This window comes from Spea bombifrons, chromosome 11 (assembly GCF_027358695.1).
Source record: "Spea bombifrons isolate aSpeBom1 chromosome 11, aSpeBom1.2.pri, whole genome shotgun sequence".
In the NCBI taxonomy this organism is placed as follows: domain Eukaryota; kingdom Metazoa; phylum Chordata; class Amphibia; order Anura; family Pelobatidae; genus Spea; species Spea bombifrons.
In genome coordinates, this window is record NC_071097.1 from 20,575,677 (window position 1) to 20,593,420 (window position 17,744).

Below are 17,744 nucleotides of genomic sequence, written 5' to 3' on the forward strand. Positions count from 1 at the left end.
AACCAGGAAGAAAACGAAGATTAAACGAGCACGAAGAATGTCCGCGAATATTCGCCCGAAGAGAAGACAGGAACGGGCGAATATTCGCGGAATACGAAGATTTTTTTTTCCCCGAAGACGAGCACGAAGACGAACACGAAGAGCCCCCTGGTGCCCAAGTCTATCTGTTATAAGAGTTTTAAAGGAACCATTCCTACGTAAAATAATACAGTGTATAAATTAAGAAATGCAACTATTTATCTAGCGTTAAAGTCTATAAATAAGGTTTCTGTATTGAAAGGGTACAGCCCAAACGTAGACATGTGTCTTTGTTGTTCAGGTGTACACGCTGTTATCCTGTCAGGAAGCCATATGTATATAATTATTGAACCCAGCCGCTAAGGGAAATTCATTGGACGATTGTGCATTTGCTCACTTTTGCTTCTTATGACCTAAGATGTCATATAGGATATGCGTACAATTCTTTGAAATTCCGTACAGAGTTTAAAACATACCTCATTATTCCTAGAACGAACGTTTTGGGCAATTTGTCTGCATTTCATTAACCCTGAGTGAAGAGAATGGATTGTTTTGGAAGTCATTCTTTAAAATGTAATATTATGGAAACCGCTTGCTTTTTCTGCAGAGTGCTTCACGTTAGATGGATCGTGCCAGACTGTTATCAGCATAGCTTTGCCTTTTCGTCAAATGCAGTCAAGACAAATAGAGCTCTGGCCAGTTTCCCATGTGAAACGGACTGCATTATAACCGATATATAACACAAGTGTCTACAGAGGGACTTAACACTGTGTGGCAGAAGATGGCTTAACTTACCATTTACAATGCGCCTAACTCAAACGGATGAAATAATCACGCAGTTCCTAAGAAAATCGAGATACCTTTCCCCAATGGGGCACATATAAGGTTTTTTTTTTAAATAAAAATATATTGCTTATTTCTGTAGGGAAATGTGACAGATGTGCTTTTTCTTCTTCATTTATGGCCTACCTAAACAGAGATAATTAAACATCTTAGCTCGCTATCTTAACTAATTACTCGTCATCTGCAAAAATTGGAATATTGTTTATTATTGACCTTGAAAAGGGCATTGAACAAAAAACAAAATACCAGTGTCTTTTTTTAAGGCAAATTCATGAGTAAGTGTCAGAGACCTGTCTCTGAGGGCAGAACGTATCCCTTTAAGCAGAATTTCCAGAACTTTAAGAAAACCATAGCAATTCTATATTATTTAACTCTGCATAATATCCACATTCAATTAAAGTTAAATAAGAGATTTTTTTTCATTGAAGCAAGATTTGACTTCACTATAACCCAGCACGATGTGTCATGGAAATGAAGCATATTGTGTAATAGTGCTAAAGAGCTATTTAAAGCAGCATAGGAAGCATTGGGGTGTCAAGGCTGCAAGTCTCAGTTTTCACACACATCGTGCTCTCGTAGCAATTGTCATTAAATGGATCTATTGACTGGAAGATGTATGAAAACCGGCTCATTTCTGCCATTATAAATCCATTTCCTTGGGTATCACAGAGATCGCAATGTCCTCATTGCCTCGACGCACAACCATACGGAGGGTGCCTTCTTGCTTAATGGCTTCAGTGACATCGCTACTCGAAATCACGGTCTGGCCACCAATACTGATTATTATATCACTTTCTTTCAGTCCAGCTCTGGAAAAAAAATAAAAAGATTAGATGCACATCACGTGTCACAAAGAGATTAAAAATAAATCTCAACACAGCACTAAACAGTGGGGTGTAGATAGGTTGATGCAAAGCATAGACTTACTCCTCTGCCGGGGTATCTGGAAGCACTTCGACAATATAAGCTCCAGAGGTCACATCTGGAAAATCCTTCAGCTGCTCCCTCAGTTCCTTCACTTTGCTGCAATGGAAAGTCAGACGTTCTCCTTAATATGTGTAATGCCGGATACACAGAACAAAGCCTGCTCGCTCTTCATCTTACCAGAAACACAGCAGTACAAAGTAAGTACGTCCCGCTACTCATTGATCGTCTGACTACCAGGAGATGTTGTAAAGAGGCAAAAGTCTGACGTTTACATCAGTAATAAAACTAGGACTTCAAAGAATAGGACTGCGTAGTTAAGACAAATATCTGGAATCACACGCATACCCATTATGTTATGGAGCTGCTTTAATACCTCTATTGTCATTTAGCAGAATAGGCATCCACCAGCTTGCTAGAAATTCTTGTTTTTATTGTTCTGCTGTGTATTGCATACGGTACTCTAAGGACAACACAGTTATAACACGCAAGTAGTATACTTACTCACCTTGGGCTAAGTGACATCATCCGGATCCCCAAATACTTTTTCTTTTTAATGCCTTGACCTGAAAAACAGCAAAGCAGCCTAATGTTTTTATTGAATTTGGTTTCATCAAGTCAATTATAACAGTTGTCAATAATGGCTGAACAATCTTCCCAGCAGTACACGTGAGCTCCGTGGCATACAGGTGCCTTTGCCCTTTGACAACAAATTGACATTTACATTTGAGATTGCGTTATAAATATAGTGGTATTGGATAGTAATTATACAGCTAAACAGAGATATTATAAATGAACTGATTTTGCAAAGATTTTGAAAGAGCAGTTATTTGGTTCATTCCGAAGATCAAAAAGATGTTATATGATGTTATAAGATATTTGTGATTAGTTGCACCACTGCTGGATGGTAAAAGAAAGCATCTTTTCGACCGACTGCAACAAGCACTGTAAGAAGGATTGCTTACTTCTATTAGTTCTAAGTAATTCTATAGTATCTTTTACCTGTGGATTGCCTGTCATGCGACTCTGCCAAGAATTTGCGGACTTTATTGGATGGGATAGCAAATGAGATCCCCGCGGTGACCTTCAGTGTATTTATGCCAATTACTTCACCATCCTACAAAAATAAATAGATAAATAAGACCAGATAAAACACCAATGCTCACCAGTGATACAATATAAACCTCTTAGTTGTACTAACTGATGAATTTGGGTAACTACACTAGTGTGTGGTTAGTTAAGAGTTAAGTACGATCAAACACAATGCTGGCAGAAGTATGGGGAGTTGATTCACTAAACTGCAAGTTACTAAGTTCAGGAAAATATCTACTCATCTCCTGGCTGACACTCAACCCATTCACAAAAACCACACCCTTGTCATTTCTCCTTTCAGGGTTTCCAAATCTGGGAGATGAGGGGTCTAGATGTACTTCTTTTACCTAGAATATTTGTGATTGACTAAGTAATGGAAATATCCTGAGCCTCAGCTTACTAAGAGAGATTAAGGAAGGTTCCATAGAATGTGATGCACTGCATCCTGAAAGACGGGAGGAAGGTTGAGTGTTAATTTGTAGAAGTGATCATATTTAACAAAAGATTCTTGTCGTCAGTCCTGCTATAATTTGGAAGTTAGCTATCCATACAATAACTATAACTGATGATTTTTAAGTTAGCACTTAATACACCGTTTAAAATAGTCATATTGCTTTAAAATGTGTGCTGACCAAGAACATCTGCAAAAAAACTCTTCTTTTTATGTAACAGTCCACAGAAGTTGGTGTTAAGTTTGTTCCTGCCTTGAATGTGAGTCATTGATTGCTAATGCAAACTGTGTTGAGTCAACTGTGTTGAAACTTCCATGAGAAATATGCATTAAACCAGGGTGCACAACTCCGGTCCTCAAGGGCTGCAGACAGGCCACAGTTTCGGAAAATGCCATCCTGAGAAGAGGCATCCGAATTACGTATTCATTAAAGGGATAGTTTAATGTCCCCATTCATTGACCTAGCTGCTGCATCTGCCCTCCTCCTTCATGGTCTGACATTTCTTTCCACTGATTGGCTGCTTGAAGAAGCCAATCAGCAGCAGGAAAGTGTTCCCATTAACATCAATGGGAGCTCCTGTCGTGCAAGCGTATTGTGGTTTCAATAGACTCCCACCAACAGCGTTTGCTAAGACAGTACTGGAGCTGACTTGCTGTAAGAATATAACTTGCAGGGAGATGTGATCGGCTGAACATATCTTCTGCATGCAATATAGCTGAACGAAGGGGCAAAGGCATATGGGGGGATTCTGCATCTCCAAAAGGGACACCAAAACAAGTAAAATTACTACACAGCTACCATATGCATTAAAGTGCACATGATGTCTGGGGTGTCCCTTTAAACTACTTGCTTTCAGGCAGGGATACACAAGGGGTAGAAACCTGCATTTAATCCAAACACATCTCCTGCGTGAAAAATGCAGTGGAGGGTGGGGATGGCTGGAGTGTTACTTTAAATGAACATAGAGTGCATGGTATATGCTGTTGAAAAAGTGAAAAAAAACTTTTCAACAGCACCCACTGGTGAAGCCCATCTGTCCCCAACCATACATACCTGTGTAAAAGAGCCAGTTAACACAAGCCCCCAACACAGTCCCATCTAGTCAATATATTTATGCAGCACATGAAAAATTCACACAGATACTGAGGACATGGAGCGATTCATCTCTTACCAGATTCACAAGCGGACCTCCAGAATTCCCATACTGCAAGGCAAATAGACATACTGTTACTCTGCCCCTAGGCTTCGTAACGTGTTATACAATCATGTTCTAGAACAACCAGAATAAATCGACTGTAACTGTATCATTCTCTTTGTGACATGTTCAAGGTTGTGGATGCAAAGTGATATGTTGCCAATAAATGAGTAATACTGCTCTTTCATCCTACAGCTTTAGTTGATGCTGGTTCTTGCTTGGTCTTGTCCTCAAACATCTCTCTTTGTTCAATTCAAATTGCCCTCAGATTACAAAAAAGTAAAAAAAACGGGTCTTCGAGAACACATTAACCTTAATCGTATCATTAAAGCATATTTCTTTATATTATTTAGTGTTTAAGTTATTTGCAATAATAAATCTGCCGATCTACAACAGAGCTCCGCAGAAAAAGAAAAGTAGGCTGGTAAAATGTATACATTTTACATGAAAATTGTTATAATCCCAACAGCCCAGTTAAAAGGGAAATGTATTGGTAAAACGATAGATAGGGAGTTTACATTCTATGATTAATGATTTTTATGCCGCTGATCCGTGTATAAAAGGACCATTTATAATAGGGATAAGTGTATTATAAATACATTTATATTATTGCTTCTATGTGGAGTAGTGAGAATATTAATCCCAGACACATCTGTTTTTGTTAAACCAACAAAATCACTCCAAATACTGGAGAGAGTCCTTTTCTGTCCCCATGGGCAAGATTTATTGGAAATGTGTGGACTGCTTGTGGATATAAAAGCCAGCTTCACACGTAGTTCAAAAAGTAGCCCAATACTTCAAAACATGTAATAATATACCATAGAGTCACCCGCTGGTAACGTAAAACACAGCTTGTTCACCTAAAAAATGTCACCAGGTCATAATGTTTGTGTTAATATATATGGGTAATGTCACCCTATATTACCCTTCTAACAGCTCAATCATATTTGTATCCACAAAAGTTGAAGATTGATTTTGTGTAATATTTAAAAAAGGAAAAACAATGTTATATTCTAATCCTCATCTTATACAGTAAATACAGCAGTTATGCCAATAAAGTATGAATGATTGGCCTATTTCTACTTTTGGATAGATCAAGGAAAACAACGACATGTTTTCCACTGTTCATGTCTTTGTTCTGTCCTATCAGCTTCTCCATTCATTGCTTATTGTAGATCACACTTAATATATATATCAGCAGGCATTGTTAATGATATATTATAATACCTTCTAATTGTTGCTAAATTGTCTGTAATAGTTCTAGGTTTACTTTCCTAATCTTCCTAATAGTTATAGTAAAGCTTTTCTCCCATTTCAAAATGGCAGTCAGCCAAACATGGAGGAGAGGTCTGTTGTAAAGGTCAGCATTTAAACAAGTTCCAGATTGGGCCCTGGACTCAGCATCAGAGCGACAGCCAATCTTTTGAGATGGATGCAAAGTTCTTAAAGTTGATGGACTGAGCTAACACTGTACTGCAGGATCCACAAACTCACCACCGCCCTCATTGTATACACTCACATTAATGATGGCATCTGTCTGGATATAGTCCATGTCAGAGTTTGGCAGACCCAGTTGTTTCCCACCTCTCTGCGCGGTGCTCACAATGCCAGTTGTCACAGTATTCTGAAGGGAGAATGGACTGCCGATGGCAACCACAAACTCTCCAGGACGGAGATCTTCAGAGCGACCCAAAAGAAGCACAGGCAACTTATCCTAGGGAGACACAAACCTTCTATCACTGGGACATGTGAATATAAGCAATGGGGGATTTTCCAAACACGTGTGCATCTGTAAAAACGAGCAGAAGTTCCATACTGGGCATGGGATATCACATTATCACCAAGGTAGAGTTCCTGAATACACATCCTATATACAGTATGAGGCTTTATATGTCAGGGTGGGCAGCACACTCATTAATGGTCATTGTTATCATATGACTAAATATCACACATTGTTTTCATTGTCGTAGTCAGTAAAATATTCTAGCCTATGCTGACTGAGATAGAAGGTCCATAGGGTAGTGGTCCCCTTGCTGCAAAAATTGGTGTTTGACAATCAGGTCCTCAGGTGTGCTGCTGCTCAATTGACTTTAAACAACAGAGGACTCTGATCTCCCCAAACACCATGGAGGACTGTGCTGAGCTGGAACAGACTCCATATGATGCTTTTAAGACATGGAGTGCGTGGTGGTGTCTGACGGGGTGGCTGTGGTCATTGCTTAGGGTCAGGTCTTTATCAATCAAGGACATGCAAAATGATCAACTGCTGAAAGTAGGTGTATTCTAGGAACAATTCCAGCTACATATGATTCACATAATAGCACAATCTAAAATATCAATATCTAAAGTGTCCCACACTGTCTTTCAATTAGCCAAAGATTTATTGCAGGGCGATACCTTGAAGATAAGTTAGAACACTAAATAAGTTATAATAAGTTAGAACATTGAAGTCTTTGCTTTACATAACAAAGGAACATAAATGACTGCAATGTATAACAATGGTTTGAGGACCCTGTGTAGAAGTGAGAACCACTTTGTGGGGGACCACAAAAACGATATTATATCATTTGGTATACCATGTAGTGCATACTAATGTAGCAATAATACTGTTACCACGGATACGTTACTTTATCACATTGTTTCATTTATACTCTGCGTTGTCTACACCTTTAAATTCTCTGTATTAGCCCCCTTTGTATTGTCCAATTTGTAATTCAATAGAACTGTGTTGTGTCATCCAGTTCTGGAACAGACTATTGAATGAGTGCCTTCTCTTTGATTCTGTGCAGCAAACACATTAACTGATATGATGCCGGTACATAATCTTTGGAGAGTTACTGCCTGGTTCCCCGTAATCAACATTTTCAAATCTAGAAAGGTAGAGTGTGAAACAAGGACAATGTTGGCTCTGCTGGCCACTGCCAGGAGACTCTGATCTTCTATAGTTGTAACTACTGCAGTGACTAAAACAGCCCGCTTGTTAAGTTATTATTACACTATAAATTACCCCAATAAAAATCCTATTCATAGCCCATGTATTCGACATTGTGTTTATGATACGACATAATTATATAGGTAATGTCACCTCATCAGAATATAGTCAGACACTCAAGCTATTACTATAAAGAATTTTCAAGACAAAATATAATGTGAATACCTTTGGTTTGATTTTGATGAGAGCGATATCTGCCTTTTCATCCACATCAATAATTTTAGCATCGTGGGTTGACCCATCAATACGCTCCACCTTCAGTCTATGCTTGTTGGTGACCACGTGGGCACTGGTAAGAATCAAGCCATCTTCAGATACAATGAAACCGGATCCACTTGCTGCAGGGATCTCACGCTTGAAAAACGGATGCCTGGAAGGAAACAAAATCTATCAATCCAGTAATAGCTGGTGTGAAATGATATAGACACTGGGGGGGGGTGTTGGCAGAGTGTGGTAGTCCACAGTTGCCTAAGGATACAAGGCACAAAATAAACTATTATGTAGTAACTAATTAAAATAATTCTAATTAATCTGTTAGAGTTAGAGAGTGATAGCGGAAGTATGGTTTAGTGTTAGTGTGTCTTTGAGGGAGTGTATCTATATAAGTGTTTATTAGAGTGAGTGTGTATGTATTTGAGTGGGAGTATATGTATGTGTTATGGTAAGTGTATATGCTAGTGTGTACATTAGTTACTGGGGGGCAGAAGACCTCTCAGTCGTCCATGTCCCCTCGACCAGAAGGTGCTTGCCCTTCCATGGGCATCAGCCAAACGTTTAAGCTTTTTGCTGTTCTGATTAATGGATTGCTGTAAGTTACCAAAAGGAATCCAGCATTCATACATGTATACGTTTAGGTGTCCAACTTTCAGCAGATGTATGTGTTGGTGGATTTTGGCAAATGTTTTCAGCAGAGAAGACACACAGGAAGCCACCATGGTGTACGGTGGTCTCTATACACACAGCAGCATGTGCAAAACAACGCCTGTGTTAGGGACCAGTGCCCTTTGGCACTCCAGCTGGTATAAACTTTAAATTCTATCATCACCAGCCCACCAGGAGCTGGTTGAGGAGGACAGGAACAAGTTTCCAACAACAGCAGAAGTCATAAACACCGGCTACACCAGATGCAAATACTAAACAATAAACATCTTTTCTCAACATATTTTGTATACAAATAGTGCTGAATCACATGTTAACATAATCCATATGTGACCTGCAGCTAATACATCCTTTATGCCATTTGTGCTCATTATGTCCTTATGTGAACTGTTTTACTCATCCCACAGGAATACTTTACATGCGATAGAGCTCGATGTGCACAACAGCTGGCGCGATCTTCTCCACAACATCAGCGATGAAGTTGTATTTGTACCGCGGGCTGTCAGGGTCCTTCTGTCCTGTAAGCCAGAAAAAAAGGGTTAATAGGGTGAGTCAGAGGCTTACTACTGCCAAAGAGCAACTGGTTACAGAAAACCATCTACAGAAAGAGTCCTCTTAAGTCATGATCAGCTTGCTAGCATTTGAAAGCTGGTGTGTGTGTAGACTTCTGGTCTGGTGATGATAATATAGAGTATGTGTGTCTGTCAGGCAGTGAAGCTAAGTGTCTAAGTTATCTGGAGTTATCTAATGTTTAGGTTCACTTAGTCCAAGAGGTCTATAAGTGATGTATTGGCATGTGTAGTGAAGTGACACATCTTACAAGGTGATCATTGTGATCACAATAATGGAACATTACAGCTAAGAAATTTCTCATGTCAGTATCATGCAGCACCCGTGTGGAGAGAGGCATCTGATCCTATGTATAGATCAAGCTATGTATGGATCAAGACCATCTGTAGCCCATAATCCCATGCAGTCAGAGGACGCTGATGTATGCTCACGTGTAGCCGGTCTCACCTTGCTGGCAGTCCCCTCTCTGGATGGGGATGATGGTCGCTGATCCCCGGCTCTGCGCCGCTCTGCTTTCCGCCTGTAGCCGGCACAGGTTGCTGTAGGTCTTGCCGTCGCTGCCGCACACTGGCTGGGATGTAGGGCACTGGCAGACCCGCTGGGCACCGCTCCCCCCGCTCCTCACACAGCGCAGCCCAGAGGCGCACAGCGGATCCCCGGCCCCCTCTCCGCAGCGCTCCCCTTCGCCGGCCGCACACACCGGGCAGCAGCCGCAGCGCAGAGCCGTCTCCCCGGACGAGCAGCCGGTCGGGGCCGGGGGGCAGGAAGACGGGTCACAGCGCGCAGGGCAGCGCCCCCCGAAGGTGGGCAGTAGAGCCGCAGGTCCCGCACAGGACAGCAGCACCAGGAGCCCAAAGCGCAGCATGATCAGGGGTCAGATAGTCCGATATGTACCCTAAACGGGGTAATCAGTCCTAAAAAGGGACAGACAACACAAATCAGCTTCCAAATACCCGGAGATAATGACCCTTCATGCCGATCATAACCACGGGGAATACCGAGTGAATTATTTCATCCAGATTATATTCTAATAGCCCATCGAGAAATTAATTCATTTGGAAAAGTGAACACAATGTAAGTGCTCCGCAAATAGCGATTAATATGTAGCCAAAGGGGATGGATCTCCCGTTACAGAGTATACTGTCATCACATACTGCATATCCCCGTAAACTCCCTGTTCAACAGATCGCACCCAAGGCAAATAATGCTGTCTGATCCCTGGAAATCGGTCATCGCCGCAGAAATATATATATAACCCCCGACATACAGACAAAAGGAACCCCGAAATACCCCGAGAGGAATGGATGCCCCGGGTTAGGTGGGGCTAATACAACTAGCAGGGGCAATGCAGTGAAAAGGGGGCACAATATACCCACTTAGGGCATTTCTTGGGTAAAGACAGGGGCAGATCTAACGAGAGCCCCTACGGTGACTTACAGAGGATGCGAACACCGGAGCGACCGGTCTTCCCAGCGGGGTGATGCCTGGAGAGGTCCCTCCCGAGATAGATCCCTCCAGGTGGGTGATAGGCCCCTGATCTTCTCTCCGGGATCGCAGCTCTTTGTGTCCGGTGGGAGCTGCTGCTCTGACCGGGGCTGTCTGTCCTCAGAGCCCCGCACTGAATCAGCTTCTTTATCTGGAAAAGCCCCAACGTGAGCATTACCCCACCCCCGCATCCCGTGCGAGAGAGAAGGGGGCAGAGAGCCAAAGCACGGGGTATACAGAGCTCAGGAGAAAACCCACTGCTCTCTATTAACTCGTTGGGTATAGCACAGGGCACACTACCCAGCACAGTGTTGTATATGTGCATAGAAAAAAGTACAACCTACAGGACAAAACAAAACATAAAGTAGCCTACATGCTGATAGTAATAATGCGTATAACCCTATTGACCAAAGGAAAAGTCTTTGGTTGAAGTCAAAACCTTTTATTGGGAAATAACACACACAGTAACACGCAAACTTGCTTTAACACACACTACATACAAATACACACAGTCCCTCTTCCAGGGGACCCTAATGCTAGGCTCATCTACAACAACATAGACACAAACCCTCATGCTTACACCATACACTAACACACACTATTACCATGCATTCACACAAACACACTAACACCATACACTTAAAGGTACATATACACACACTTGCAGCAGCTCACCCTCTCTTGCTCTCCCATCCCTCTCTTTCACTCTCTCCTTCAATCACCCTTGTCCATCTTTTCCCCTCTCACCTCTCCTTCTCTTCCTCTCTCTTACTTTTTCTCTTCTCCACTCCCCCTCTCCTTTCTCTATTACCTTTTGTCCCTCCCAACTCCTTCTCACTCTCTTCTCCACCCTTTCCCCTCTCCCCCTCTCCCATCTGGCGTGCAACATGCACAACTCCCCTGTCGCTGTTGGGCACCTCTGTCTCCAGGGCACCTGGGTGCTGGGCACCCTCCTTGGCACCCTCTAGCTGAGGTCCTGAAAGCTTATGTAACTTCACATCTTTTTCTATATGGGCCAAATAAAGGGTGTTAACTTCTACTAAAGACTCCATTTAGTATACGTATCACATAACATGCACGGAGGCCACATCCAAGTCGCAGGCAGCAGAAGTGTACTTAACCAAACTAAAAATTACCAAAGTGTGAAACAAGTGTGAAACAGATATATTTTTACTTATTTGTAGAAAAAGATGTGTTTCTTTATTCGGGTTTTAACACACATAAAAGGGACAGTACAGAGGAGTGCATATTAATCCCTTCACAAGTGTGGATGTAGAGGATATGTCACCAAAAATGATCCTTGGGGACCAAGGATGTATCCCCTACGTCGTGGCCTTTTTGGATTGGCTAAATCTCTGCCAGTAAACAAGGGATCAAACTGTCTAATGCCGCCTGGTCGACCCTCTGACAGCTGGGGCCAAAATGAGTGGCCCTGAGCTGCCAAGTTGAATGTGAAAGCGTTCTAACTGAGCGGCATTACATTCAAAGGGGATTTAAGTTACTGCCGGGGACATCATTACTGATGTCTCCTGCCACGGCACCTCAGTCACCAATCGCACAAAAAACCCTGGGCTGTCTCATTTATTTATGAGGTGGTTTTGAGGTCTGAGGCCACTATTGATGTCCCATCATGCTAAATTTGGGGAAAAAATGTAGCGACAGCTGCTCTGTGTTATTGTTTCCCCCAAACAACTTACAAATTACACATCCATGCTCACACACACACACACACACACACACACACACACACACACACACACATCCATGCTCCCACACATACACACACAATTACACAAAACACAAAAACTGTCTGCGCTTCTTACCCTAATAAAGTTGGCAACAAATACATAAACATAATATAAATGCGAGGTCCCCCAACACATTAATAAGGTTTTGGTAGCAGTATAAACTGCTTTGTGTGCCCACTATGTAGGAGGTGAGAGTAGGTTCTCACCCTATTGAGAGTGTGCCTTGACGTGGCGGGTGAGCTTAATTATGCTTTGGCCAATTCATATAACCAAAACCTCTCATTTATATTATGTTTATATATTTGTTGCCAACTTTATTAGGGTAAGAAGCGCAGACAGTTTTTGGTTTTTGTATACATTGTACAGCCAATACACTGTTTCTTGCAGCATGCTTACACCTGTTTGGTAGGCCTCGTATTATACATTTGTATTATTTGAGCCTGTGACTAGCTTAGCGCACCGACATTTCTTCTTTTCCCTGTTTACACACAATTACACATTCATGCTCTCACACACACACACACACACACACACAATTACACATTCATGCTCTCACACATACACACACAATTACACATTCAATTACACATTCATGCTCTCACACATACACACACAATTACACATTCATGCTCACACACACACAATTACACTATTGTGTACTGTATTGTGTTGTACAGAAAGTTTGTATCGGAGGAATGTATATTTCCTTAGTTTTTGATAACTGTCGCTAGAACTTACTATAGGTTTTCTACTTTTGTGAATTGTGTGCTTTTAAAAATTAAAAACAATAAAGACATCATTTAAAAAAAACACAAAAATAAACATATCTCTAAAACAATTGCACTGATGTAATAACAAAATACAATATAGTCCTTTATGAAACAGCATACAAATGTAACGTGCATCCTGTCTTATCGGGCCGCGCTTACATCATTAGGTAGCAGAGTAAGCACTAACACTTTAGCTCCATGAAGTAATGGCAGCGGGAGACGATTTCCTCACATGAGTTAAACTGTTCAGTATGCTACGTTTGCGAATAAGATGTATGTGATCGCACGCCGGTAATCATAACACATGTTGTATAACAGAAGAAATTGTTTCTGCTTTACGTAACATTCTGATTTATTGTCCCGGATCGTGGTGCAGATGGTGGGCTTGCCTGTTATCCGTGGGCCGAGTTGCATAATGATACAGTGTGTTTTATAAGCGCATTGTCCCACAATACCCTCGAGTTAAAGCCTTGCTTCCTCTGCTTTCCGTCTCGCTTGGCATAGGCTACGTCAGCGGCTGCCAGACTGCGGGTTTAAACACATCCCTGCCCTTGGGTAGCAAATGCGATGCACGGACTGGTACCGCTTTCTGAAAACCATGGGAAGCAGCTGTGGAAAAGCAGAGACTTACAAAAGAAAGCTTCATTATAGGAGCAAACCAGGGTCAAATGTCGCTAGATTTTCAGGATTGTCATTCCTATCACAAGGAGCCACATCTGCCCGTTATTAATTAAACGTCTATACTGTACTATATGATATAGCTGCGGAGGCGCTCGGATGCCTAGTGTTGTGTGTTGTGTGTTGTTGTCGTCCGCTTTGTGGTTCCTCTGTGTGTACAGGCTTCATGACCAAGCGAGGCGGTGACATCATTTGATGATGTCAGACATCCCTTGCGTGAGGCTGCGTATTACTGAAAATAATACTGCAATTTGCCGTCTTTTCAGCAAAACGTGGCCTCTGTATGGGACTCCCCACAAGCTGTGGCCTTTTCAGCACAGTACCGTGTCAGAGCATCTATGGGTAGTTGAGTATTCCTATTAAAGGCTTCAACTGAATTAAAATAAAACGTTATGTATTCATTGCACACCTAACACTTTATTTTATTTTAAATATTCACTTTAATGTTGTACAACTAAGAGAGAACGTCACCCTGTATATTGATATGTGGGTACATTCTAAATGTATACATTTATTGATCCTAGCAAACAGAACAGTGCTTGTCGGTTATCATCACGTGGGGTCGAACGTCCTTCGGGGCAGCAATGCCAAGCCGGATCAATGCAGTAACTGCGCAGACGTCCTTTCGCTGTATACCAGGCACATTATGATTTGGCATAACTACAGGGTTCAGGGTGATCGCTTTCATACCAAGCGCATTCGCTTTCATATGACCTCGGCATTGACACAAGTGTCATTTCTAGAATATTTGTTCCCAAAACAAAGCTTGCGACAAATGTATACACACAATTTCACAAGTTATCCCTTTTTCAAGAGTCCTTAAGAGGGGGGTTATTATACCCATTATTTTACATTATTTTTCTCTATTTTCTGGTCAATGATCAAAATATGAATTGTGTCAGAAATACAAATACCAGCTTTGAAGTGGGGTGGGGTGGATTTAGTCTTTTTTTTTTTTTTTTAATGAAAAAAAATAAACTGACATTGTTGTAAAATAAATGAAGCATGCAAACAATTGGTGGGCAGCAATAAGTTTTCAATGAATTTCCTGTATGTGAATTGGTGCAAGCATTCTTTAGTTACTAGAGATAGACTTGGGTCTCATTTAACTTCTCTGGTTGCATCTACCAAGTGTAAGCAGAAAGCAAGTTTTTGGCACGAGCTCAATGGGCGCAACGCCAATCACACATCATCAAAACATCTGTGTTCAAACAGCATGCATGTGACTGCCTTTAGTTTCTCCCTTTGCAAAAATGGATGCCAACATGCATTTAATAGGAACATTGGCTGGAGATTACCTTTAATGTGCCAAGGTTGTTGATGGCCCCTCAGGCAGTAGAGATATGCCGGGAGCTACAATGTATCAAAAACACCAACCAGATAAAACATGTAATGTTAAATTAAAATGAAAACACACCTATGCCAATATGGACATCTCTATGACATGCCTGCCATTCATCCTTATTCTGCACTGAAGAGCTCAGGCATTTCCAGTCCTGCGATCTGCCAAAAGGTTGTTTGAAACAATAGTCATTTGCAAAAAGCTACGTGTTATAAACGGTTTGATACTACATATCTGTAGGTAGATGGCAGCAGAAGATCGGTAAAAGGATAAACTAAGCTGGTAATTGTGGCAAACGTCTGACAGATTTTACACAGGCCTATTCTATACTATATTTATCAAGAGGACTGGCAAAAGGGGGCAAAGTAGGTGGGAAAAGTAGTTGATACATGAACTGTTTGTACTGCCCAAGAGGTAGATGGAATATATCCTGTATGAAGAGACACTTTGGGGAAGAACACATCAATCTACACACATGGAAAAACCCAACAATATTTTTCTGTTTGCCAAAGAGTGCTTTCCATGGTGACCTCTCATCCGAGGTGTCTAACACTAACCTATAAATCCTCATCAGTCGCCAGCTGAGGATTTATTTCTGCAAAGGTCAGGAGAACACCAGGAACCCAAGATGATTAAAGTGAATGCTGTGGTTTTGCTGCCTTGTACACAGCGTGAGGATAGAGTGAATCATCATTCCCATCCTGTTGCGACATCACCGATGGACTCATCCCTCCAAACAGCGTGTACTCTCTGTTAGACAAGAGACCTCTCAATAATTCAGACAGGCACTTCTGGAAGAAACTGTTAGAAATGAACCGCCAACTAGAGAACAATTTTCTTTGATAAATAGAGCAATCATTTTTCTGTGACATTAGCTTTTTTTTCTTCAAAATATATTTTTTAAATTGGGACAATTTTCCATAATTATATTGTTTTTGTTAATATAAAAAAACCCTACGTGCATGGGTGCTGGACCATTTCAAAAGATAAAAGATTTTGCAGACTATTTAATGAATTTGTAGTTGATATGTTACGTTTAAGAGTCTTAGATTTCATGGAATATGGTCTTCTTTAAAGCTAAACACTCCCTCTTTGCATTCATGTTTACTATTCGGATCTTATTATTTACTAAATAAACCTAATAATCAAAAGCCTGTAATAAGATGATTCTAGGAAGGCAAAAAAGCCAGACGGTTCCTAATGATGACACCTTCTCGTTAGAAGAAACCTTTTTTTTTTTTTTTATCCAAACCCTTGCCATAACCTGCACACTTTTATGTGTGTGATGACTTATTAGTGGTCCAAACAAAAAAGTCCATTGACTGAATACAGGGTTTGTGGTAACAGCTGCCATTTAATTCAACTCACGGTTCCGCAAGCCCAAAAAATTCTGTTTTCTTATACCCCCATTGCCCCTAATGTAGGCAGAACTATGTAGCAAGGGAGAAATACAAGCAATTCAAAATAGCTGGAATCATTTAAAACAATATTTCAAGGTCTGAATTTAATGCTGAGTAGCAGAGGCAGACAACCAAACATTAATAAACACTTTGCTGGCCACCCCGTTGCCACCCTGCTGGTTAGGTGTGCCAATGGTCTGATCATGGCAGCTGAGCACACAGTGTAATTGAAACCCTTAACAACCACACAAACATAAACTATCTAACATATATCAAAGGAAATCACATTTCTAACAAAGAGCACCATTTTAACTTCAAGTCTGATGATATCATGGAAACTGATGCACCGAGAACATGCTTACATTCTTGGGCACTTTCCATGAGAAACAAAACTAATTTTAGTGAATTTCTTGGGTCGTATGAGGTTCTTAAAAGGGATTAATAGCATATTTTAAGTAATGTAACTTGGATTTATGTTCTAATTTGTTTTGGCTCTATCCCAAACGCATTTTGTTTTTTTCTTGCTTTTTCTTACCAAAACTGAGCACAAATAGCTGCACAGACTTAACAATAAGTTCTTATGGTGTACTTTAAGGGGAAAAAAATCTTTTTTTTCTTGAAGGTAACATTGTGGTGAATGTGGGGCTTGTAGACGCACTGGATAAACATTTGTTCCACATGGCACTATATGAAATATTAAGGCCCAGAAAATGTTGTTTCAAAGTAGGTACATGTGTTAAGCATTCAGAGCCCAATAAATTTAACAGTTGCTGCTTTTAAAGTATTAGTGCATGCAAACTCCACAGGAGAAAATTAAGGACAGGGTGCAAAAGATTACCTACAACAAAATAAAAATAAAAAGAGGCAATCATTAACCATTGCAATGTCTATACTGAGAAAATCTCGGATCACTCTAAGGTGTTTAATAACATCTTTAAAAATCTCAACCAAAACACCAAAGTTATATTAGAGAGGTGCAAAGATGAGGAAAATAAAAATATTCTCTTGTATCCAGTGCTTCACATCCATGTAGGGCGCTCGTTTGGTTTCCGAGAGAACCCTTGCATCTCTACCTTCTGTCTGGCCATGTGTCCTGCTGCCGTCTTGTTGCCCACCTGCAGTACGCAGGATCCCTGCCAGTGTCCCTGCAGGATGCATGCAGCGTCCCTTTCCTGCCTGGTACGCTCACCAGTGCGCAAGTACACAGTTGTGGCCGCTCCTAGCCTGGGCAAATATTCACGGTATGCCTTGTGGGGTGATTAACTTGAACTCCTCAAAATTTCTTTGCAAACATGAAAACTAAACTGAAACTCAAGTAGCCCATCATTTGTGTTCTTTCAGTGTTATGGAATCGTT

The 17,744-nt window shown here is 41.1% G+C and overlaps 1 protein-coding gene across 1 annotated transcript; it reads right to left on the reverse strand.

Annotated features, from left to right (window-relative positions):
- Positions 1 to 1,043: 1,043 nt before the first annotated feature.
- Positions 1,044 to 10,593, reverse strand: HTRA1 (HtrA serine peptidase 1). The gene is made up of 10 exons (XM_053450299.1): positions 10,403 to 10,593; positions 9,413 to 9,879; positions 8,814 to 8,913; positions 7,682 to 7,886; positions 6,044 to 6,238; positions 4,501 to 4,533; positions 2,788 to 2,902; positions 2,294 to 2,351; positions 1,789 to 1,884; positions 1,044 to 1,670 (listed from the first exon to the last, which is right to left on the reverse strand). Exons 2-10 carry the CDS (start codon positions 9,828 to 9,830, stop codon positions 1,502 to 1,504), a joined length of 1,389 nt encoding a protein of 462 aa, XP_053306274.1. The 5' UTR covers positions 9,831 to 9,879; positions 10,403 to 10,593; the 3' UTR covers positions 1,044 to 1,501.
- Between the last annotated feature and the right edge of the window lie 7,151 nt (positions 10,594 to 17,744).